Below are 26803 nucleotides of genomic sequence, written 5' to 3' on the forward strand. Positions count from 1 at the left end.
GAAAAAAAAAATCAGTGTGATGGAGAGTTTCCTGCTTAATTGCTGCTGTATAAAATGGAAACTACAAGTAGTTTTATGACTTATCAAAATCATAAAACAAATGACAAAAGTTATAGCCTTCATGTAGAACTCCCTAATCCTAAATCAGTTACCAGAGGGTATCTGGGGATATTTTGTAGACTTAGTGTTTTTTCAATACCTCCCCAAAAAATAATTTCCTAAATATAAACTCAGTGCTTATTCCAACACAAGATGCTATATTTAGTTGAATTTTTTTTCAGTTCAAAATATCAAAACCTCAACTGGGAAACACAGTTTTAAACTGGGAGAAATTAGAGGCAAAGGAACAAGAAGATAAGAAGATATCCTGCAGTAAACAGAGTTTTAAAAAGCAGCAAACAAACAGGAGAGACAAAAGCAGCACAAAACGCAGAGGATGATTAAAAACGCAAGAGAAAGGGAAGGAAGCAACAAAGCCAGCATAATCCTACCTTCTCCAAAATGTAGGTAAATCAATAGTATATACACGTAACAAATATCCTCTCATTAAAGACAGAGAAACTATGAGCCAAACCACTGATTCAAGAGGCAGGACACAAAAAGACAATTACTGAAATCTACCAAGTATTTGCAAAACAGGAGGAACTCTATACAGAAAACCAGATATAAAAGAATTGAGGGAAATAGGAAGAGGAAAGTAGTTCTGCTCCATGTAACTGCAGGAAGGATTTGGCAGATCCTGGCTCTGTTCAAGTCAGTCCATGTCTCCCCAGCAGAACTCAGGCATAGGAACTTGTTGCCCGGGGCGGGGAAATCGGTGAGCTGCTTACACTGCTGGATGCTCCCATAGTAAAGATCGGTTTGTTTTAGCAGACTGATATGGGAGAACTAAGAAGAAATAAGAAAAGCTACTTCCTTTGCCTCACTACTGGCACATCTGTCTGGTAAAAAAACCAAACCAAAACAAAACAAAAACCCCACCCCACACTGAAAGTGAACACTGGCAGATATAAACACAGTGCAAAAGATTACTTCACAGCTGTTCAAAGGAAGGGGGTGTTTTCATCCAAATTAACTGAGATCAGCCAGGTTAGAACATACAAATGCATATGAGCAGCAGTGCCAAGATGTATCTTGCAAGGGGACTTTACAAAGGAAAGTTTTCTCACGCTAATGAGCTGTGGCCAGCCCAAACATGTCCAGTGTTATGTAGGATTGTCCTGTGACATTTTGTTGAAAAGGAGGTAAGACAGTTGACTGAGGTTTGTGTTCATTCTTACTGTGTTCTGGCAAGTTCTCAGAAGTAAGAAATTCCCTTGTTTTAACAGAATTTTTAAGGTATGGATTGAACAGTGCTTTTTCACTGCAATGTTCCAGCTTTAAAACATCTTCATTTTCTTCATTTTTTATTGAAGTCTGTTGGGATTCGCATAAATCATCTTCCAGCATTTCTACGGGCTGGATTTCCTTCGCTGGTATCAAAGCCGAATGCATTTGACTTCTGGTATCTTGATCAGTAATTATGTAAGGCATGGATGGTGAAAAACGTTTACCAACTTCATTTTCTTCATTATACAGTAACTTTTTATCTCCATTAATCATGCCTTTTGTATTAATATCAGTACATTCAGAAACATGGTTTTCACAATTCATTAGTAGTGAGCCTTCCTGACTTTCTTCAGGAAAACAATGTTCCAAAACACTTACGTCCTCAAAGTCCATGGTTTTAGCCTCAGTTGTCACTCCCTTCAAAAATGAATTATTCTGTCAGTACAAAGAGATAAATTGGAAAGTTATATAGTGATAGAGAATGTATTAGTTTATTTTTTAATATATAAAATATTGCCATTTGAACTCTGTTTGACTCTTAATTTTAAAAGTGCATTAATAAAGAGTTAATGTGCATTTCAGCTGGGATGCAGTTATATGTGAACAAGTACTAAAAATGACAATGTTATTCTGTCCATCTGTTAAACACTTTCATATTAGGTTTTCTGTGCTTAATAAAATAAGGAGTTTCAATGAAGGCTTGGAATCAGGCTTGGGCTGTTTCCATCTGTTCCACTCTAACCAGCCATTCTTCATACAAAAGTTTAAATCTCACTCTCCACAGATTACACTTTCTATGTAAACATGATCAACTCCACTTCATTCAAATAAACATCAAAACTTTAATACGGAATAAATATCCAACAATAAAAAAGACGGAAACTTTAGTACAATAACATACCAAATCTTATTATATGTTGCATTAAATTTTTTGTGGAGAAGGGACGAGATATGCAGATGTGGAAATCTGACTCAGTAGACTCGATAACCTGAGCAAATTTAATTGACTTTATTTAATAAACCATGTCCATCAATCACTTTATAACTTCAAAACATTATTTCTCATTATCCTATAAGAATTAAATGAATATACTTTATAAAGGTGCATCTTTTCGATTAGTTTGAAATACAACAAAGCATTTTATAGCACTCAAACAGAAGAATGAAATTCAACTTTTTTTTATTTAGTCATGAAATGACTGAGAGAAGGACTCCTCTCCATTTGCTCCCTTCTATAATACATAAAATTGCAATTATTACCATAGATGCATCAAGAGGCCATTCCACTGCAATGCTCTCTGCAGGATTGGGTATATCAGGCCAGCAAACCTTTTTAAACCTATCATTGAGAAAGGAATTTTAGTCAAATGATGAAAGAAACAGATTATTAAAAGTAAAATGAACAAATCTCCAGAATGCCCAAATACTGCTAAAGTATCAAACTTTCACAAAGGAAGGCTTTCCTGTATTAACAATCTTTCTCATTAAAATTGTTTTCCCTCACATAAATTTTTATCACAAAAGATCTGAACAAGTAAAAATCTTGGGTTACAGAGGCATTGCAGAAAACTCACTGGAAGTCTTTTTTTTTTATTATATAGTAGATCAATTAATAGGATGCCAAAATAAGGCTGTATACAAAACCTGTTGTGATCATGTTTCAGGGTGGTTCTTCAGTGAAAAGCCACCTCAGGTAAACTTTGCTCTAGGAAAGTGTCCCTAGCACTACACCACACTAAAGCTACGCTGAGTTCTTATGTTAACAGCAGATAAATGATGCTAACTGACACTGTAGCTTATAACTGTCCAATGGAGTAGTAAACGGGAAACAAAATGAATCACTCATTGATACTGGGTATATGTGTAAGTGAAGGAAAACCAGGCCACAGCTTGACTTTTCAAATTGCAATTTGGTCTACACAAGAATATGAACACTCAACTACATCTCAAAGTATTCTCCAGAATCAAAACATAGTTTCTGACTATTGTAAAAATTCGGAATACACAAGACAGATGAAGATGTTAAAGGGTTGGAAATTATACTTACTACTTCAGCTATACTTATTATCTGATGCTTCACGACAACAATCTTGGTTCTAATAGCTTAGAACACCCCAAGATAGTTAAGATTTTTAACCTTCTTATTAAGCTTCAGCCAAACAACCCAGTTACCTTTTGATGCTAAAGAAAAGCACATTTTATAACCTTAAAAAAATCCTCACAGTCATATTTGGGATGTTACAGCATCCCCATGCTCTGAGGAAGCTATTTAAAATCTGGCAGGGGACATCTGTGACGGCAGATAAAAGGATTATGTATCATGTATAAATATGGATCCATACCCATGGATCAAGCATCCAAATGCTTTCACATGATGTAATTTCTAGTTTCTTCATTACTTCTTTACAGCTCAAGGGGAGTGTCACAAACTAACAAAAGTAATATTAATGTAGCTAAGATGAGCAATAGGGGTTATGTGAAATGAGTTCTAGTGTACTAGCAGATATATTAAGAGTGCCTGGGAAACTTTATCTTTGGCATTATTAACTTCTCAGTAACTGACTTAAAGTATGCTCCCCTCACTTGATCGACCATGGAACTGCAAGTGGCAGGTAGCGTTTTCCATAAACTGATACAGATGATACGTAAATCTGTTTCTCCTATTTGTTTCGTTCTGATTTACTGCACTTGCTGAAATTACTGCAGTTACAAAATAACCTGTATGGTTAGTTATTTGTTACTCCAATGCTTATTTTCTTAATTTGACATTGGTTTGGAACCCAACAAAAGCATTTAAGATACATAATTTTGCCTTTTACAAGTTAAAAGTAACTGACTGCATTCAGTTTTAGAAGGTAGAAAATGTACTCACGTGTGTTTTTTCAAAATGCATGTTATCCAAAGGCCTAACAGAAACAACATGCTTAATCCAATGGGTAGAGCAATGAAAAGAACATCATCTTTATCTTTAGGGGGGGAGGGGGAGAAACAAAACACAGATGTTTATCATTTCTTCATGTATTCCCTTAAGACAGTTAATTTTCAACATCCAAGTCACCTAATTAGCACAATTCTAAAGAGCTCTGTCAAAACTAGCCAAAATTACTCAGAATACTGTATGGTACTCATTGTATGACGTATTAGAAGATGAGTATTTTGAATCCAACAAGTCCCAGTTACTGAGCCAGAAAAGCAGCTCATGATGAGACTTCTCAGGATATCTCAGGAACAGATGTATTGCTTTTTAAAATTTCCTTTATTTAATAGAATCACACAGTAATTCAGATTGGAGAGGACATCTGTAGGTCACCTCATCCAACTTTGAAACTAGAATCAGGTTGCTTAGGGTCATACCAAGCCAACCTTTGGAAGTCACCTAGGATGAAGAACTACCACTTCTCTGGGCACCTGTTGTTTTAGAGTCACCTAAAACTGCCATATAGTGCCACTTCTACATGTTACTACAAAATAAATACTAAATTCAATGCAGGAGATAGGTTTTAAATACACAAAAAATACAGTAATTCTGACTGAAACAGCGCACAGATTTCTGAGCTGGCTTCCAGGTACCTATCAGAGGTAGGTACTGACAGCAATAGAGACCAGTCCTCAGCATAGTCTAAACTTATCTTGCGTTTGACTAGCAAACTAGCAGATGAATTTACAGGCAAAAAATAAATTAGCTTTGGGTCCCATGACAAGTTTAAGGATAGCTCGTGCACTTTTTTGTATTTCAGTTTGGCCACCACTATGACAATTTATGTATGTATTGAAAACATTCTTCCAGAAGTAGAAATGAAAGTGTGTCTGAATTTCTGACCTGCAACCATCAGACCAACCTCCTTGGTAAAATCTGGCTAAAACAATCAGTAAGAAACAGGAAAAGATATTTCCACACACACACTGGCCACAACCTGTGCACTCATTTATTAGCTAAGCTTATATAGCAGAAAATATGCAACGCAATGCGCAGCCATTCTAAACCTAGTATCTCAGATGGAAATGTCTGCTTTTTAATAAACTGTTAGGCCCCCCATCCCATAATTGACAGCATACAGACTTGCTCCCACAAACATCCATAGAATTCTACAGCTTTATGGACAGCAAAATAAAGATTTTGGGGTTTGACCTAATCTTGAGGTTTTAGTCTGTGTGATGATCAGTGAAATTGAGTTAAATTCAGCTAGTGTTGGTAATTCTTCCTTGTTTTGTTTAACACTAATGAAAAAAAAAAATTAACAAATGCCTAAACAAAAAAGTCCTATATCTCTTACTCCCAAATCTGATTTTAAAATAGTAATAACTAACCTGGAATATTACTTACCGAATTTCAAAGTCTTGAAGGTTTTTGGCTCTCCACTGGTTCCACCAGCTCCATTGCTTGCCATGATATAGACAGTATATTGTGTATTAGCCTGTAAGGACTTCAGTCTGTATTGCAGAACATCAGAGTTCACCGTTTCATCTTTTTAGGAGAACATTTATGTCAATAAACACACAAAATAGTGTTATATCACTAGTGTACAGGGAACTGTACACTTTTTTAGCATCTTTTACAATGATAGATCACAAAGTATTTTAAAGACCAATTGAAATACAAAGCAACCTTATCAGTCCTTTGAGAGAGAAAATTTAAATTATCAATGTTTATCAATGCTACTTAAAAGTTTAGGGCAAAAAAAAACCCATTATGTATTTACCTTTAAAAATAAACTCATATTTTTTTCTAATATTAAAGATAGGCAAATTATGATCTCCTGTAGTTTATTTTATCATTGAAAACAGTGCTTTGAGAACTTTATTTCCTGGAAACTAGGCTCAGAAATTAAGAACTTAAAATAGTTTCTGCAGCTTGTGAAATTTAGCTGTATTTCTAGTACATGCAGTCAGACATTGATCATGCAAAAGGATGCAATCTATCAGCACTGGGATACCACCCCAATAAAGTCAGAGGAAAGCCAAAATCAACCGGATTTTTTTTCCAAGTTTCAAAATGTTTTTCTGAATAGAACTCAACATTTCCAATACCTTCTCCATTACTGGAATTAGTATGATGTGCTTCACTTTTAAATTTTTTTGAAGCAGGACATATATCATAACATTCTATGTCTACAAACAGTATTAAAAGTATGTTCATATTATGAAATTAAAGTCACTAAAACATTTTCTGGTGCACAAAGTCAAAGCCAACTCATGTCGTCATACAGTTCAGTCAAGAAACACCCAGGAAATAGATATGCTACAATATGCCCTGAGATTAAACAAACTGAGTTTCTCTTAAATCAGGGAGGGGAAAGTGAAGTTCTAGAGTTAAAAGGCCATCAGTGAAGTCACCTTGCACAAACTCCATGTTCTATTCTTATCAAAAAGATGTGACATCAGAGAAGCCTCAAAAAACATCAGTACAGAAGGGTTTTGCCATTTAAATTAAACTCCCTTGAGTTGCTATTTAAAACTAATTTCCTAAAGAAACTAATCTGAACCCCTAAAATGGGCACAGTCAGCTTTATGTTAGAAGTAATATGGAGACATATGGCTCCATAACATGAGGCTGCATGTCTTGAGCGTGACCCCGCACAAAGCAGTCAGCATTAAATTACTCAGAAACCAACATGGCAGGAAAAATTGCATGTAGAGGACTGAATCTGGCAGAAATAATCAGCTTCCCCTTTCTAATTTAAAAGTACCAAAAATACTCTTGCCCTGGCTCCAAACCGGAAATCCAGAAGCAACTGAAGACATCACAAGATTTGTAAGTTTGAGATCTTTTTAAAACAAGATTATGTTAGGTGTCTGCTAATAGTGATGCCTAAAACAAAGGAGGAAAAAGAACCATTTCTGAAGCACTGAATGATCCAACAGCATTCTTCATGAACTATACAGGAAGAACAAATTTAAGTCACCGAAACACTTCTCATGAAAGATTCCGCTGAGATTTAGGCTAGAGAAGTTCTGAATCGATAGGATTATACCGACACCTTGTATGGATACTACTCCTGACGTAGGAGATTAAGAATACACTCAAAGAGTTACGCTATCACCCTCCAGAGCAGAAAAGCACTACCAAGCACAGAAAATCAAGCACATTTGAAGAAATTTATCTAAAAACTACATCCAAAGAAACTATTTCTTGGCAGCTTATTTTAGCTTCTTGGCTATCATTTGCTATTTTGCTTTTATTATAAAACTGACTGTAAAAACATTTTTACCAGAAAATTTCCACCATACTGTTCCAGAAGCTGAGGGCTTGGCAAAGGCATCCTTCCAAGGACAGGCATGGAACTTACAAATTTGCTGAACCCTCACAAGGTTCAAATTCACGAATTTGCACAGGATCTATGACTCTCCCAATATTTTAGCTCCTCTACTTCTGTCATTACTTTTTCCATTGGCTTCAGAGGTGTATCACGATGGAAGAGAGATGTGAAGATGGAGGGAGACTAGTACATATATAAAAGGGGAAAACAGCAAGTACCTGACAAATAGTACTCTCTAATTTGGCATAATCCTGCAAATTTGATTTTTTGAACTGTTAACAGAGAACAACCTGCAAAAAGCCTCTGATATATGAGTTTCCATCCTTGTCTGGAAAGGGAAGAGGAATGATAGTGCTGCCATACACTGACTATATTTATCACCTGGAGATCTCTGATTTATCATCTGAGAAGCAGAAAGGACGATGTGGTCAACAGTCATGTCTGTACTACCATGGGTAGTACAATAATAAAAAAGATTAATTGAGAGCAAGCAGTGCTGTACAAAATAAGTTCAGAACAAAGCAACTGAGCAAGAATACACGTGTACTATGAAAGCAGGGACTATTCACTAGAACACCCCATCATTTTAATTAAATCTAATAATTTTTTTCATTTTTACGTAAGCCACATTTTAGTACCAGTATTTTCAGACATATTTATAACATACAATAACAAAGTGTGCTAATAACTATGAAAATAACTATCTTCCGACAGCAGATTGTCATAACCCTGTTGAAAGCATTGATGTTTAATGTATACTTACTCAATTCTTTTCCATCTTCGGGTTTATAAAATATTGTATAGTTACTGATAAATCCATTTCTTTTACCCTTTGAAATCTCCTTCCATTTTATTGTAACTTCATTTTTCCCTGGAATGCCTGTATCAGCCACAGGTCCTTCTGATGGCTCTACACAGAAGCATTATAAATTAGAAAAAGTAATAAAATAGTCTAAGTTCCACAATGTTATCCATCTGTGTTACTTCACACGTACCAGTAACATTAGGGGCAACAAATGTACAAGTAAATATGTCATCTTAGTGCTCTGATATAGACCTTAACTTTTCTCACCCTCTTCAATGTGTGATTTCTTCTGATAATACTTCCCCTCATCTATTCTGGCGTTTGCATAGTTCTCAGTCTTACTGCATCTGAATACCTCAAGATCATTAAAAGGCTCTACCCTCAAAACATCAGAGAGAGATCAAGAGGTAAAACATCCATATGCACTCACGAGGGAACTCGGGTGCAAGGTCACTGTGTATGCAGGACGTCTCTGGCTGAGCTGAGATTCAGCTGGGGTCTCCAGCACCCCCAGTCTTTGCCCATTACATTAGACAAAGTCTTTCTACTTATACAATACCACCTCACGCGCATCGCTCCTAACTTTGAAGCAAGAGTTCTCTGTGCTTCAGTTTTAAAACAAGTATCTTCCATCCCATTCTCTGACAACCTTCAGTACCGTCACAGCTCCCTATAAGAGGAAAGTACTCGAAACAAAGTTCTAATTGTGCGAGTAAGTATAACTCAAACATACAATACTCCATTACCTCCTCCTAATAATTAGTGCTGTTTAGTAGTGCATTGTACTATGTGTGCGTGCACACCTACATAGACCTATATGCGCACACACGCAAATTGACATTTTCACCCGAAATCTTAAAATTACCAGTAAACGACATTCTTACAGCTGGCTGCATAAATCACTGAATTCGCATTAAATTTCTACAAATAAAGAAACCTTCCTCCCCTCCCCCCAAAAAAACACTGTTTCATCCACAGTTTCTACCCAATTGCAAACGTCATGGCTTCTTACCATTTTTTTTATGTGCAGGACTGCAAATATTTTATTACATTACAAAATTTAACAAAAAGCAAGCTTTTCAAACCATCCATTTTATTCTGTGGGTAGAATTTCTTCATATATTAGGACTGATAAATGCAGTCAAGCATTAAAATCAAGTCTAATTATATATCTAAATGAGCTGTAACATTTAAGAGCTAGCCAGTTTAAAGAACTGTTTCATGTTTGTGGCTATACTCTTTCCAACCGCTTTGTATACAGTATGTAAGCTTTACAACAAATGCGTGGATTCAAGCAGCAATGTACCTGTATCACAAGATACAAATTTTCTTTACTGAACAATTCAGTAGCTGATCTATGAACAGCAATCAGGAAGCCTGAATCCTGGGTTTCTTCCAGCATCTACATTTCTCGTTCAGTAATGTCAGTACCAAACTGCTCAAAGATAACACACCCTCAAAGACAGCCTACAACACACCTTTTACAACTTTATTAGTTTAAAATACGTACTTTTTTCTTGAACGTAAGTTTGTATGGAATATGGAGCTGCTACTTTATTTCCATAGAGAGGATACACAGAGATGTTATAGCATATAAATGGTTTAAAGTTTTCTGTAAAGGAAAAAAAGGAATATTTACATACAATTCTCTATGTGAGATTAATACAATGGAAGTAGAATAAATCACAGTGCCGTTCTAAATATACTGTTAGAGACCTCTATCTTCTTCAACTTTTTAGCAAGCACAATATATATTTATTGCCTCGAATGCTCATTACTGCCCTTAATACAATGAATTTTATTTCATTGTATTCATAAGAGCACCTGGTTTCTGTCACATTTTTCACTAGAAATACTTTGAATGGGTAATTATACCTCAGCCTTATACAGCTTCTCTGTTATGAAGCCACTTATTCATCTCGTAACAGTTTAAGATTTTGGAGGAAGTTTTTATTTTCAAATAACCAGTATAAAATGATACTTCCAGGAATATTTTTAATTTCACATATCTTTAGGTTTACTGCCCTGAAGAAGAAAGTTTCGTCTCATACATCAAACAGCTTAAAAAGCACAATGAAGCCCCATCTCTTAACTCTACACTGATGTTCCAGTTTCGCCAACTGCAGACCTGCTTCTAACCAGCTTGACTCAAAAATACAATTGTACAAGTGAAATCTCTGCAGTAGAATTTTATATGTTTCAAGACATAGTTCAAGCTTCTGAAAATGAAGTTTTGAACTCTGAACAATCCGGCAGCCAAGTAATCAGCAGGGTACACCTCCTACTTACAAGCAACTCTCATCAACTCCGAGAGGACACACCTGTGGCTTTACACCCTGTGGGATGAAACCAGCGTAAAGGCTTTCCTAGACCACTCCTCCTCAAGCTCTGCAGCTTGTTCAGCAAGAATAATGGCTATCGACAGATGCCTGCATTGTATCAGCTCTCTGGTGCTTTTTTAGTCCCTTACACCTACTGCAACCCAGCAAAAGTTACGATGGCCCACATGTCAGAATGCCAGAATCAGGCCTAAATAACAGTAAGTCTGAATTTGCCTTGACATTTCTGATGTGACTTGTGCTTCGGGTAAACAAAGTTCTCCCACAGTAATGCTGAGGAGAAAAGTTGTTTTTTTTATATATTGAGAACAGCTATAAATAGCATTTATTCCTCACAGTAAATTGCTGAAATAGTGCAATTTTCAGCATAAGACTCAAGACTCACCCACTCCAGTTCAATGTCTGATAAACTGCTCTTGAATTTTACTTCACGCAGATTTTTGTTTAATTTGTCTTACTGTATCACAGAAACAGTATTTAAATCACTGTTGTCTGAGCCAGTAAGACAAATTTCATGGGCAAACTAGCTGTAGTCATCATTAACGAACTGAGTGTTCATTTTCACTTTAGAAAACGCAGGGTAATTGTCTTCTGAAAACTTTGGACATACTTTTTCCTTGATATAGGATTCAGAGAGATCCTTATATGAACAAGAACCGCTTCCAAATTTGATAAATTTAATTAACTAATGGAGAACCAAAGAACTAATAATCCAAAATTCACTTATCACATATATTACATATATTATATTAACCATTTTCACTATTATTCCTGCGCTTGTAAAAAAAAAATCCAAATGTATAAAGACTATCAGATGTGTTTCATTAGCTAAAGGCAATGTGCATGGGATATACACAGACATCAACATTCACCGTTTTGCCTTTGCACATATCTCTTGAACTCTGCACATTTGGTTTTTCATTGAAATGACATACACATAGCCAAAACATTACTACTTAAGAGAGATTATCTGTTAAAAAAAGTCAGCCTCTAAAACAAAAAAGTGTGCAGATCCTCACCTATTTGTCAGTGCATCAGAAGGCCACTGAAGCCTTTAGAAATGCCTTAGGTTGTAATACAAATGTGATTATGTGATACTTAACATGCTAGACTGACCAATCACTCCACTTGCTTATTTTAAAGTAGAATTCTCCCTCAAATCCTCTTTCAGGTTTCTTGCTCTCTCTACACACATGAAGGCACACGATCTTTTCCCATCTTCAAATTCATTTTTTGGTTCTAGATTTCTCTGCTAGAGTAGCATACATCTGTCATAGGCCTCCCTACTGGAAGATTCATGGCGTTAAGACCAAGCCACAGAATTGCTTAAACATGAAATCTGTAGCCTAATCTTACATGGGAGCAAACACCATCTTGCCTGTTGCGTGAAAATTTGAGAGTTAATATTGCTATTAAATTACATGCAAAGATTTCAATAAAGCATGTAATAATGTTATTTTTTAAAATGGTCTGAGGAAACCAGATGACTTCATCCTTGTTTGTTCTTTCTGGTCTGCCTATAAATAAATACACATAAATACATATATATCTGTACATTGTTACAGCTGTAACTGATAAATTAACATACTTTTGTTAGTTTTCCAGTGTGTAGAATTTGATACATATTGCCATGATCTACCAAAAGGATCTGTCTCCAATTCCTCATACCACTCAACTACATATTCGGTTACTTCTGGTTCAGAGGCTATCCATTCCACAACCACTTCTTCATTTGTTGTAAAGGTCCTCACTGTTTCAATAACCTGAGAAGCTAAAAATTTAACAGAAAATGTCAGCAATTCTATCTTCATAAAAACTGCAGCAAGAAAGCAGTTCAATTAGAGCAAGGTGAGATTGCTTCTTCAGAACAGTATGGGACTTAGTCAAGGTTAAAAAAAAAAAGTTACTTTATAGCTATTTCACAGGTGCGTACTCAAAATACTTTAAAATGAAGCATCTAAATTGTTACCATGAAAAGGGCGGGGGAGGGATTGAGGAGATGATACTCAAGGAGATTTACAGAATCAAAGACCAGTCTGTCTTTTAGGATCTGAATTTTACAGTTTGCAAAATTTTACAAACCAATTTACTGCCAATTTTACAGGTAGTGCAGATAAGCAAGTTTTGATTGAGATGACAAAGGCAATAGGATAACAGTAAATCAAGTCAGCAAGGTCATGAATGACAGTGAAGCAAAAGTGAACCACCAACCTCCAGACCAGAGGTAATGAAAGTCTGAGTGAAAACCCAACCTGGCAAAGCAGAAGGAAAAAAGACCTGGTGAAGCAGAGGGAAGAGAGATGTATGTAGGGGGAAAAAAGTACGTCACAGCATGGAAAAATCAGAAAAACATTTACTGTGGGATACAGAAGTGGATAGAGAGGCACTCAGCGACCTCCAGGACAAGATGACATCACATCTACATATCCAGTTTTCTGATTAGACTGGAATTTTATTGAGCAATTCCAAGGGGACGCTTGCACTTATTTCATGAACAACTGATGTAGGAGAAGCGATTCAAGTGTGTCAAATGCAACTTCTCTTTTGGATCGTGGGTAGGCAGCAGGATGTTGCAATACAAAGCTCACAGAGAGATCAGAATTAAACGTAAGAGCCAAAATCCACAAGTGTTGTGCTAGAGCAGACCAGCTTCCAGACCCTGGCAGTGGGTGGGATGGCGTACTCTGGGAATGCATATGAAATGAGAATAAACACATTTCCCTCTCTGCTTCCACTGACGCAGCTTAGGGACTTCCATTAAACACATTTTTGAATGTTGTTGTTAACTGCATTGCAATAATGCCCTGTGGTAACCCATTTTATGACCTAGTAGAGGAAGGAGACAGAATTGGGTGGGACTCTATAAATTTATTTGGGAGGTCCAAGGTTAAAAAAAACAAAACCCAAAAAACCCTCAGAAAGTAATAAAATAAGAAGTCTAATAAGACATCAGAAAGTACCGGTATCTTAACAACTACATTGCAAAACAAAAACCCCAACAATAATCATCTATAACAAAAACATGGTATGTGATAGCAACCAGATAGTATTGTTCTCGTAAAAAGTAATGGACTACACAGCTTTGTATATAGTACAGTTCTATATATATAGATCTATGACAAAAGCCCTTAGCACAATTTTGCTTCCACTATAACAGAACTTAAACAGATGTCAGGAAGATCATTTTTTTGTTAATGAGAAAAATATATCACGATATTGAGAAATCTTACTTTTTTCATCAGTGGATGGAATCCTCAAAATAGCTTCAGGAGAATTTCCACCAGAGTTATAGGCAGTAATAGATATTATATATGCCTCTTCATTTAAAAGTAAAATAATTTTCTTATCGGTAGAGATGTTTGTCATTTTAAGTTCAGCATTATTTTCTGGAAAATACTGTATTTTGTAGCCTAGAATTCTCCCAGAAGGTGGAAAGCTGTTTAACGGCTATTAAAAAAATATGCAGTAGTAAGTGTTTCACAGTGTTATTTGTATAATCGAAAGTATATACTGTATTAAAGAGTCCAAATCAAATTACAAAATTATTATACTATATTTAGAAAAGCAAGACACTTTCTTCAGTCCCATCTTCAGGACAGTCAGCTGGAACAAGTTCACTGAAGGAAAGGTTCAAAAGTCAAATACTGAGATTCGAATCACAAAAAAACTCTGGTTACTCTACTAGAAGATTAAATCGAATTTAAACACAGCTTTGGTAAGCCGTATTATTTAAGAGCAGTTGTAAGGACTTTCAATCAGATTTTCCAGTGATCTGAACACAATTAAACCCTTCCTTTCTGCACAGATTGCAAAACTCTATTCATCTACCATTCAGTAAACAAAAGCCTTTTCAATTCTGCTTTAGTTCAGTGAGGTTCTTTTCTGATGACAGCAAAACCTCCTGGCAGTTATATGTCCTAAAACACCAAAATACCTTAACGCAACATCAGCTGCATGATACCAATAGGGTTATCAATTCACAAAAAGAGTACATACCTTCCACATAAGATGTACAGATCTACTTCCAGCTGAGTGTGAAGACTCAATTACCCTCCACAAATCCACTTTTTCTGAAGGAGCTATGTAAAGACATAAAAATATATTGAAATTTTTTGTTACATTAAAAAGATAGTGTAAGATGGCAAAAACAATCAAAAGGTTTCAAAAATACAGTCTGAGCGCAACTTTTTAATAAGTTTTCCATTGTGTAATGTTGTGCCTTTTTTCCCCTAATTAGTACAGCTCCTCTCTTTCCATAAGTTTCCTTTTGCTTTCTTTTATTTGTTAAGTTCTAGAGGAGATTTTCTAGTCTTGTTTTATAACTGGCAATTTAATTTCTCTGCTTATAATTCCTTTTATTGGACATACTTGCTACACTACATTTCTGCTACCATCCTACTTAGCACCATTCAGTCTCCATCTACACTCTTAATTTTTCCTCTCTTCGCTGTCTGTCTATTCACCCATTTTCTTCCTTAGCCCTATGTTGTTTGTATCACCTTTCAAATCTCCTCCACTCCTTGCTCGCCTTTCAGTTTTCCCTCTTCTATATTTAAACAAAATACGTGTTCTGTTTAAACAACAGAATTCTAAATTTCTAAATATTAAATCCTAACGCCCCAAAGTATAACCACAGAAAAACTTACTAAATAGTTAGCCTACCTTTCTCTTCTGTGCTTGCTGTTTTCCCTCTACTCCATTCACTCCAGAATATTGACATAACACTGATACACTGAATGGCAACTGAATATTCTGTGGAGTCCCACAGACCTGTGAGATTACATGATCCTGTTTTCTCTGCAGAATTCAGTGGGACAGTGACAAAGTCCTGAAAGTAGACACATGAACAAAAATTACTTGCTATAAAATTGCATGCAGATATATGACTTAGTTTTTAAAAAACACAAAGGATGCAGTTTTCATGTTTCCCACCTCACTCCTCTGAAACTCAAAATTACTTGTTTCATATTTCGTTTTTCTGTGTAGCATCTTCATTCTTCCTGTAAAACTCCGGGGTTTGAAAAACTTGAGCCAAAACTAGGTCTGTACTGAATGACCTGTGGCTTGAATCGTGTGCAGCTCACGCGCAACTCTAGAGCAGCTGTGCCGGCACAGGAGGTGCTGGATGGCTGCAGTTCCCACTGGTGGGAAGCAACTGGGTATGGCCAAAGCCAGTATCTCCATAGTGCCCTGGATACAGCTCCACCTCACAGCAGAAGCACCCCCGGGGAAGCAGCAACCACTTGCAGCTTGTGAGGCAGCTGGGTACTTGTTTCTTTTCTTGTTTTTCTTTTCTGAGTTACAGGGTCTTCTAGCTCTTAGCCACGTAACAGTGTGGCTGCAGGCCATCCCAAAGATTATCAGCATATGATTAAAATGAAAAGACCAGTGAAAACACAGAAAATTCTGGTACCAAGAGAAAAAGAAGGAAGATGGAGCCTTTAAGTGATGAAGGATGACAAGAGTATGAGCAATAACTGATGCAAAATCTTCTTGGAAAATAATGACAAGGTGAGAAATTTCCTCATCTTAAAAGGAGCCCACTCACATCTCACTGATGGAAGCTGGAAGCTAGACTGTTATTCCAAAACAAAAGGTGAAAGAAGACATGAAAACCAGGAATTGGAGTTGATGCATCAACTCAACTGGACTGACAACCGGAAGTAGAAGAAAACAACAGGAACTACAGAAAGATTTAAGTGTTTGTGTACTGAAGGATTGATATAATCACTACACCAACATTAATGTCTTCTCTTCCAAATTGCAAAAATTAATCAATAATTAACAACGCTCCTCCTCTCAAATTTCACATGACTGAAACAGAAAGATGCAAAATAAATGTTCAAGCTAGCTAAATTCTAACAAGGTCAAAGGTGAGTTTTAGAATAAGGAAGATTCCCTCTTGGGATCCAAATTGAAGTAGTAATGTCACATAGATTTACAACAACAGGGCCAAAAACCTGTGAAGAAATTCTTGTCTTCCACCAGTTGAACCTTCCAATGAAAAGTGAATCAAACTATAACACTACAAAATGCAGACACCCACTCCTTTGAACACCATAATGGGAACGGCACTGCCTAATGAAACACAAAATTTTAGTCCATTCTGATCTCAAGAAACTCATTGTCAAAAATAGAAAACTGCTTCTATGAGAATGTATTCGGGGATCTACAAACCACTGCTAGGTGACAGACCCTTCAGCCAACCTGCTGAAGGGTTGCAAGCCCTTTTGCAAGGGTTGAAGCCCTTTTGCAAGCTGCAAAAGGGCTTCAAAACTATTACCAACCTCCTCTAGAACCTGACACAGAATTACAGACACCCCGGACCAGCCAAAGGCTGTTAACAACATTTAATTATAATAGAAACTTAGTATATGCAAGTAGAAAAATAGGTTATCTGTTTTTCACTCAGTAAAAAGAGTTCACAGCAAACTGTTTAGATTGTTTTGGTAAGAAGGCTTAAAAGGTCAAGAAAATATCTGTCATTTGCTCAAACTTTTTTTTTTTGCATGTATGTGCTGACAGACAGAAAAACAGCTCCTGTATCTAACTGATGGTTTGAGGTTGTATTTGTTGGCCATTGCCATTGGATTGGCTACAGACAAAACTATGAATCATGCCTGTCTGAGATCCTACAGAACTAAACTCACTGGATTTTTGTCTTTACCGATCATGGCTACTATTTTTTCCTCTAGAATGTCTGGAAAAATGCAGGAGGGTTCTGAGGAAGAAAATGGATGTAGACCGTATTTGATAGTGAAAAAGTAGGCAAGCGATTTCTTACGCAGGTGCTAACAAATAGACACAATACACAATAATGCTGTAACTTTGCAAAAATGTTAATATTTTCAACATTTGGGAAGGATCTCATATGCATGTAAGCATCACAAGGACACCAGTGTCTTGACTCCAAAAGGATAAACATCTTTAACAGGTCTTTTAAATAAATATTAGTTCAGTTTCTAATATCCCGGGTGGACGTGAGCCATCCTGTCCATCAGATCATCCCAAATACTATATCCTGAATCCAACAACTAATATGTCATACCTTCAGTAAAGATGCTTGCCATGAGAATGTGAGGAGGATGCTATTAGAAACACCTTTATTACCAGGAACTTTTTTAAAGCTCTGAGGGCTACTTTTAGTTACCCTGGTGAAGTCTTCTCTCCCAGAATCACACATTTAAAGTATAAAATAGTAAGGTCAAGGCAGACATCTCAGTTTAATGAACTTAAAAAAAACAAGCCAAGCAACCTGGCCCATTCTTAAATTTGGAAGAGGAAACAGTAAGACTGCAAACAGAATAACTTCCATACTGAGGAGTATTGGAATAGGCCATCTGAAAGAAGCAAATGAGTAAATACTGTTTTTTCTGTAATAGTTCCACTTAAGTGTCAGAAAGACAAACTCAGAAAAATAACTTCCCTTATTTTTCATCTTGCAAAATTTATACTTTCTTTCCCTTGAAAATTAATGTATCTTAATCTGATTCAACTATTGTGGTTGGGAGTAAATGCTGTTTTCATCACCAGAATGCAACAGGAAAATAAAATATTTTGATTGTGTTGTGTAATCCCTTAGCCTAAGGTCATCCCTTAGCCTTTCACAGAAATATATGCAGAAGTATGGTATGTACCAAAACAGACGTTGACCAAAAGGAAGAGAACAATTAATCCTAGACAACAAAACAATGATCTTAAGATCATACATACATAATCATGCTCCACTAAAATAACAAGGTTTTAATCATTATTTCCAACTACTTGTTGCCTTTTTTCTATTTAGCCTTTTATAACATTAAGAAATTAGTCACAAAGAAGCTAACATTCAGAAGAAAATTTATGTAGCTTACCGAAGAGTTTGAATACAAGTTTCTATATTGAACCCGGCAGATTAAATCTTGTGAAGGGATAATCTTCTCAGGCATTTTCCAGGTTACTGTAAGCAATTGCTTTATACCAGTGATTTTTTTAACTGAAAGTATTTCAGGAGGTTCAAATTTCTCTAGAATGGAGAAACAAAAACATTAACAGGGGAAAATGCTTCTATGAAAGTTCAGAATTGCTCTGTCTATGTGTGTTCCAAGAAGTTTAATTATTATCCCAATAACGTACATCCTATCAGAGTATTCATATGACGGTCTATTTTATAGACATAACTCTACATACGGGAAGTTATCTGTAAGAGAGCTTGCACACATAACTGATTTAATGCTGACAAACCCGCTCTCGAACAGATGTGCAGATTTCTTTCATCTGTATTGGCACTGAAGAATTCTACTCGGGGACAACAGCAGGGAAAAGAAACGAAGCGGAGTGGGGACGCCAAGGTCAAGTCCAAACGGCAGATGAGGGAAGAACTCAGTTGAAAAGGATTTGAGGGGGAAGGAAGTGTGAAGGAGACAATGGGAAAAGAATGGATTAGCACAGAGGTACAGAGGATGTGGAGAGTAATGAGGAGCCACAGCAGGTCTGAACACAGGGAGTAATGAGCAGATGGCTAGAGAGCTGATGGAGTGCTGCAGCAAAAATACGCAGTTGAAAGGGTTGTTGATTAACTACACCAAAATGAACAGAGGAAAATGCAGCACAGCACGGAGGGAGAAGAGGTAGACAAAATATTATTATTGCTCCTGGGAATGACAGAACAGGTGGGTTTTTAACATTCCTAACCAGAAAGTAGAATAGCAGAGTAAATGATGGGTGGACCTGGAGAAATTATAATATCATTATTCATTTACAGCCAGACATTGCACTGACATCTAGTACCACTCAAAAATACAAGCGTACAGTCCAAGTACCACTTAGTTTGACAAAAAGTCTTAGTATATAGCCTTTACTTGTAAATAATTAAAAACTTAGTAGTTTATAACAGATACATCAGACATGAGCTTAATAAAAAATACTGTAGTTCGACATTTCATAGTATGAATACAGCACACTATCATTTTTCACCACCTCTCGGTAAGACCAAGAAATTGCTGAAAATTGCTGCTGTAGCACCAACCAGTTTGAAGAATTCTACATGGAAAGGCCATCAATTAAAACATAACAAGAGACTTGCTTCAACTAAATCAGAAGCATCCAAATTTTGATGAAAAAAACTGGGAAGGATGGAACATTTTATTAAACCCTAAATGCAATTTCAGAGACTTTGTAATTTTAGCTAACAATTAAAATTAGATGACACTTCAGAACTGAAACCAATTTAAAACCAAATGAAACCCAAATAATAGTTTCAAAACTATTTTATTGAAAAATTATTTTTTCATTATTTTCTTCTATGTAAACCAACTTTGATTACACAATTTGTTTCAGAGTTCTCTAACCTGTATGCTATAGGGAGGGAAAAAGAATTGGGGTGGATGCAGTCAGTTCAACATACACTGCTTTATCTTTATTTAACTCATGTTTTTTTTAATTACCTATTTTTTCCATAGGTATAGGAACACAATCTGATGAGGCTTCACCCAAAATATTTTCAGCTTTCACCTGAAAACAAAAAGAACTACTATATGGAGTATCTGGATAATAAAATGAACATGACTCCGTTTTGTTTTGGCAGGAGCCCATTGTATTTGGAAGAGTCACCCTTTCTTCTGTCATCCTAAAAAACAGAAAAGAAAAATAAAAGGAATTAGAAATTAGAGGATTTTCTCAGAATAATTCAAACTGATTGTTGGGTTACTATTTAATTATTATTTATATGTTTTTGAGGTGGCAGGACATTTTTATCAGTGAACATCTCCTTAGATCATGTATTTGTGCAAACGAATACTCCTTCCTACTTGCACTGCTGCTGAAATGCATATAAATAGCCTGCACAGACTCAATTAGTTTTAATTACAATCAGTAAGACAATTTTCCAGGAGCAGTAATGAAGAGTAAAAATGCCTTAATAGGGCATCCACATGCTACTATTATATTAAAGTCTCAAAGAGAAGTGAAATCATGTAACTCCCACACAAGACCTCCTTTAAAAACATAGATAGATAGTTAGTAACACATGCCACATGGAACTATGTGATAATAAGCTTTTGTTCATCTTTTAAATACAGAAAAAAGAAAAGCCAAATTGTACCACTGCCAAGCTATTACAAGGTAATAGAAATTTGACAGATTTTCCTGAAAGAACACACTGATAATATGCTGTCTTTACAGCGTATACTTCCATAACAAGTAGTGTGGGATGCAAAACTAAGGAAATTTGTTTCATTTCACCAACCCACAGAGAAATCCTTCAACAAATAAAAACTCATATATGGGGCCTGTGTTAAATATTTCATATTATGCAGTAAGCAAGCAGATCATTCGTGCAACTCAAGAACAGTTTGAGGCTGGTATTTCATGAACATCTTTAAGCTAGTGTAAGCCTGCACTGCTGCAAAAGGAAGCAGTCCTACCTTCCCTAACATGCCTGGCTGTTTGGTTCCATCCTCAGCCCTCTGCCCCCTTGTACCAATGCTTTTGTAGTCATATGGTAAACTCAGCTGGAGGTTATCTGGATTAAAATTAATGGTTAGATTTTACTGGAAATAGTTCTGCAATCCAATTCACTATGTGGTTAAAGAAGAATTTGTGCTGGTACAGGAAGCAACAATATTGAAACTTACTTTCAATAGCAGTTCTAGTTTATGGTTTCACAAACTCAGCTAAGTTATAAAATGTAGAAACACTAGGAGGAGTAAGAAAGTTCCACCTAATGAAGGTGGAAGCCTAAAATGTCAAGCCTAAAATGGAGATAAAACTAAAGATGTTTTCCTGCCCTACCATTTAAATAAAAAAGATACCATACGCTAGCATAATTTACAATAAGAAAATGTCTTCTTTGGAGTCTGAATTCCTTTCAGTTCTCAAGAATAATTTTAGACATTTTAGAAAACTCTTCATGAAATCACATTACCTATAGTCTTCATTAGGCAGAAAAAAAGCACTACGAGCAGCACTATTATGAAGAACAGATTGACAAGTATCTTTGGGACAATATCTGTGCTATCACCTTCAAAATTGTATCCGAGATCTGCCTTGGCACAACACTGATTTCACCATTTTCACAGTAACTCATGAAAAAGTAAGCTCCTAAACAATATTTAAAATTCAACAGAAATTGAAAGAATCAAGTATTTATGCTTCTATAATGGGGTCACAAAAACACTAAATTTGTAAATTCAAATCCCCAGATGTGAGCAATCCAAAAAGGACAAATAACTCCGGGTTCTTTCACTGAAACCTTAAGACTCCAAAGGTCCCTAGGTTAAATCCTACTGGTGTCAAGCAGAATAACAGGGGCTTTAATAGGTTTAACTGAGAATTGTTTAAAGTAGAGGAGGAAGTAATCTTTTTTACCCATCCAAAAAAATGACAGTTAGTAATACAAAAAGTTTCTGGGTAACACTCCCACAAAGTGCCTCCATTCTCCATTTGTACCTAAACTCACTCAGCTTTTGATCTAATTAGTAATGTTACTTCAAGGAAACAAGTGAGTATCAATTCTGATGTAAACATTAGTCTACTGAATGTTGGGTTGAGAATGCTCATTTCCTTTATACAGCGTACTAAAAAAGTGCCAGACTAACATTTTCAACCATTACCAACCCCAAATTAATTGAATTTACTGAGGAAATGCCATGACTCTGAACTCCATGATGTTTCCAGGTTTTCTTTAAACAGAAGTCAGGATACGAAGGGAAGGGAACTGGTGGTCTCACCCCAGCAACCCAGTTCCCAATACATCCTATACTTACATTTTTCGGTAAAGAGTATAGTTTGTATCAAGATTTGTTTCTCTTCCTGAAGTCCAGGTGCAGGCAAGTTCAGTCTCAACGTAATAAATGCAGGAAATATTTCCTGGTGTGTCCGGTGGAACTACAATGACAAAGGTTAAAAAAAAAAAGTCCAGTAAAAACAAGTAACTTTAATGTACAACTGATTTTGTTGGTCAAAAAGCAAGTTATGGCAAACTTCACTAAGTGTCCTACATAGCACTTCGTTTTATAATTTCTTACTGCCCTCAAAACTCCTCAGAAAGCCAAAATCAAAACCACTCTTTCTTCCCCTGGGGAGACAGGGAGATTTTCTCCAACTACTTCTCAGAAGTACTTAACTAAGTGGACCTGAAGGTATTTTTGCAGTAACTCATTAACTATCTTATATCAAACCACTACATACATCGTCCTGAACCTCTAAGTGTACCCCCCGCAACACGCCTGTAGCTCAAGGCCAGTCCAGAGAGTAAGAGGAAAACAAAGAAACAGCACAAAAGTTCAGGAAAAGGCATTCTTTGAAAGATAAAACTCCTCTTGGTTCCTTCCCAGAGCGTCTAACCACATAAGCTATGAAAACCCCTAATCTCAAGAGCCTGCATGACCTCAGAGTGCAGAAGATAACTTCCTGGGAAACACACCTATATGACCTTGAAGAGATTGCTAATTCTGGACTCTCTTTATCTTATAAGCAAGACAGCGCAAAGGAAACAATCCTCTGCAATCTCTACGGTCTGAAGTCATCCATAAAAATGTAACACCCTCAAAGACTTCTTTGTTAAAACCAGACTTCTTCACTCGATAGAAGAAATTGGAGTTGAAAGGAAGAGAACTGCACCCAGTGAAATAAACTGGTTGAAAAAGCCCTCTCTCCAAAATAGTACTTTTCTGTCCCACCTAATATGACACTCAAAAGACCTTTCTTTTATTGACAAGCTTATGGCACACTAAACTTTGCAGACAGGCAATACCTTCTGCTGGTTTTTATTCCACGGATGTATTTTTCTGCATTTATTGCTTCTTTACTAGAATGGGACCCCAGGAATACATTAGTATAATCTGGACTTAATCTGTTCAATAAATTAGAGAATTTGTATACATATTTATCCTGTAACCTTCTCTGTAAGAGACTGTAATTGCAATTTCTTTGGAACAGAGGATTAGAGAGGAAATCCTCCCTGGAGAAAGCTACAGTTGGCCAGGCTAGACAAAAGACTTAACCAAAGGGACAGACCCAGTACCCTCTGAACTCAACAGAAAACCTCTACTCACTTCAGCTGGCCAAAAGTCAGGGTCAAAGAGGTTATGGACCAGTGTCACTAAGGAATGCCTGCAATTTCATGCTTTATTCCAGAAAAAAAAAGATACTTGAATACAGATGTCTTACAGTGCCACATGCTAAAAAAAAAAAAGTAGTTGTTTTAAAAGTAAAATTTTTACAGTAAGTTATTAAAAAATATTAAAATTCATTTTCCTGTTTTTCTACTTACAGCCAGATTTAACTTCAGTGTGAACCAAAAGTTGTTCTTTGCCCAAGTACTTAGTGAAACATTTCACATGAGCTTTGCTGTAAGTGAAATTATGGATGGTTATACTAGATACAGTCTCATTCACAATGCCATAGTTTTCCTGAGCGATCAACTCATGATTCAATTTCCAGATGATGTGGCTTGCATTTCTGTGAAGTGTGTAGCGTTTTCCGAGAACACAAAATAGTTTCAGGGTGGATCCTCTTTCAATTTCAGGAGATGAAGGAAAAATGTCAGCATCTCTGATAGAGTTTTCATCTAAAAACAAAATCGAAGATATCACATAACCTAATTCCTTTTAAAATACCAGTGGAAAAATGGTAACTTATTTTGTTGTCTAGAGATCATTTAATTAGATTTTTTTCCATATGGAGTTCAAATAAAATGCTCAGTTAGTCATTCGAATTAGATATTGCTGTTTGGAAATTCAGTTCACATTAATTACTACATTACCATAGGTATTGTATAAGAATGATGTTTCTATACCTTCCCAGAAATAATGGAGAATTTTCAACTCAAATGTTTTTAATAGCTGAAAACGAAGAAAAGAGATTCTTGTCTTTTAAACCCGTTCTTAGAAAACATTCCTGTATGTAAAAGGTATGCATACCATTTAGATGTTATCATTACTAATTACTACATCAGAAAATACATCAAACTGTAAGTTTAACATTTACAACTAAGCTGCAATGTATTTCAATATCTCATTAGTACTTTTACCCATCATAGAATTTATATTCCCAGACACAGTACAGGAGTTGCATACAAAATGCATGTACAAGGAAAACACAGAAGCAGACTGAATGAATGAATTCAGCAAAGTTATCAAACAGCGCAAGAATCACCCATTAGAGCCCTGCAAGGAGCTACCTGTTTATTTTTTTGCTGCTACTTATTTCTTGAAGACAAGTTTCGTAAATAAATCTGTTAAATAAAACCAAAACCCACCAACTTTTACAGATAGAATTTCTTTGCTAGAATGTAAGAATGAAAGGGAATCAAATATTAAACTTTCTTCCTTGTTTTCTGGTCATTCTCTCCTTTTTGGGTGTATTAACTGTAAATTGCTTTCTATGTTTCTTTTTGTGTCCTTTTTGTTTCAGAGTAATTTCTTTATGTTTCAAAGTCATACTAATGACTATTTTACACTCTACTGCACAAATTTTACTGTATATCAGTTGTAAGCAATTACCTGCACTGTTTCATAGATTGTTCAAGCTTCTACAAACATATGCGCTCCGCCTCCATGTAAACCCCGAACAATTTAAGACACAAATACCATTATATAAAAAATTACTGTTGTGTGTTGTTTGTGATGAATTGCACATGAACTTTCAATTATTGTCACAAAGTCATTATTTCAATCTGTCCTTGTGATTTCCTATTCTAACCTACACTATTCAACTTAATCAGTTTGAAGCGGTGGCAGTGCTGTCACAAGAAGCATTTTTAATTCTCAACCACTCATTCACTGCTGTTACCCACTTCGCATGCCAGAAGTAGTGCCTGCGTAGTGAACCAAAAGGACACTGATACAGATGAAAACTAAAAGCTTGGCAAAAAATAACATGGTTCTCCATCCAGATCAGATTCCTCACCATATCACAACTAGCCACACAAACATGCACTCCAGCGGAAGGCGAGGGAGATGAGAGGTGGAGGGAGTGCAGAACTACCTGCTCTTCCAACTTCAGCAGTTACCTGTGCCAGCTTAAACTGACTGTGGAACTACCACATTGGAGGCGGGGTGGGTATCAATAGTCACACATTTTAAAATTAGGAATGAGAACATTACTAGTCATTGCATGAATCTCTGAGTAGGTAATATTTGACTTAAAACAGTCCAAAACCAGCAGACATTAACTGCATTTTAAGTGTTTATATATTACATAAACATTAATTTGTTCCATCAGCAAATCTCCAAAGTTACCAGCCTTTACAACCCAACAAGAATTACACTATGATATGACTTCCAGATGCAGATTCCCCCTCTATATCCTGTGCAACAGGGAAACAATTAACAAAGCAGGTTTGAAAATACTTTCTTTTTTTTAATACTTCAAATACAAAGGAAAATAAATCCAGGCTATCATGATCACAATTAACATTCCACAAGAGAAGATCAAGAGTGCCATAAATTTCTTTTTCTCTCTATACTGTACACTACTTAGTCAATCACCTACTAACTTTTATTTTTAAAATACAGTTTTTGCATTTTCAGAACTCTTCAAAATTTCCTTTGGAGAAGGTCACCTTTTGGAAAACTTTCTTATGGCAAGACAGGTGCTAATAATCAAGAAACATACCTGCTATAGAGCTGCAGAGCAGGACAAACATCCAAATCAAACAGTTGAACATTTCCTTTTCAGTAACTACAGGCAGGAAATGCTGTCATAAAATAAAAATAATATACTTTAAGTAAAGATGCCCTTGTAATACTTTGTAAGCATTTCTGTAACAACTGTAAGAGGTAATGCTATTCAGCATCTCTCACTTGCGTTCAAGTATTGCTTTGTCTAAGTGTTACTTTCCTGCATGATGGGAGAAATTTGATGCAGTTTTCCTACGATAAGTGTATACATTTCCTATAAAGAAGGGAGAGGTAAGTGCACCTGAAATCCCTCTGAGGGCAATCCAATCCACCTAGGTAATTTACCTTCCAAGGACTGTGTAAAGAATTGGTAAGGAATAACATCCACTTGAAATCCACCCTGCCTAGCCATCTTCTGAGCAGGTTCACTTAGCAGAGTGAATTCTTTTGAAAAGGAAGGCTGTTGCATGA

General features: G+C 36.1%; 1 protein-coding gene across 1 annotated transcript; it reads right to left on the reverse strand.

Annotated features, from left to right (window-relative positions):
* Window positions 1-1062: 1062 nt before the first annotated feature.
* On the reverse strand, window positions 1063-26379 carry IL31RA (interleukin 31 receptor A). Its single transcript, XM_009326931.1, has 15 exons — window positions 26328-26379; window positions 23983-24279; window positions 22475-22595; window positions 20156-20322; window positions 18584-18735; window positions 15393-15558; window positions 14727-14809; window positions 13961-14177; window positions 12319-12501; window positions 9902-10003; window positions 8350-8496; window positions 5654-5794; window positions 4202-4295; window positions 2590-2668; window positions 1063-1764 (listed from the first exon to the last, which is right to left on the reverse strand). The coding sequence occupies exons 1-15, from the start codon at window positions 26377-26379 to the stop codon at window positions 1171-1173; spliced, it is 2595 nt and encodes an 864-aa protein (XP_009325206.1). The 3' UTR covers window positions 1063-1170.
* Window positions 26380-26803: the final 424 nt, after the last annotated feature.

This window comes from Pygoscelis adeliae, unplaced genomic scaffold (genome assembly GCF_000699105.1).
Source record: "Pygoscelis adeliae isolate BGI_AS28 unplaced genomic scaffold, ASM69910v1 Scaffold116, whole genome shotgun sequence".
Taxonomy (NCBI): domain Eukaryota; kingdom Metazoa; phylum Chordata; class Aves; order Sphenisciformes; family Spheniscidae; genus Pygoscelis; species Pygoscelis adeliae.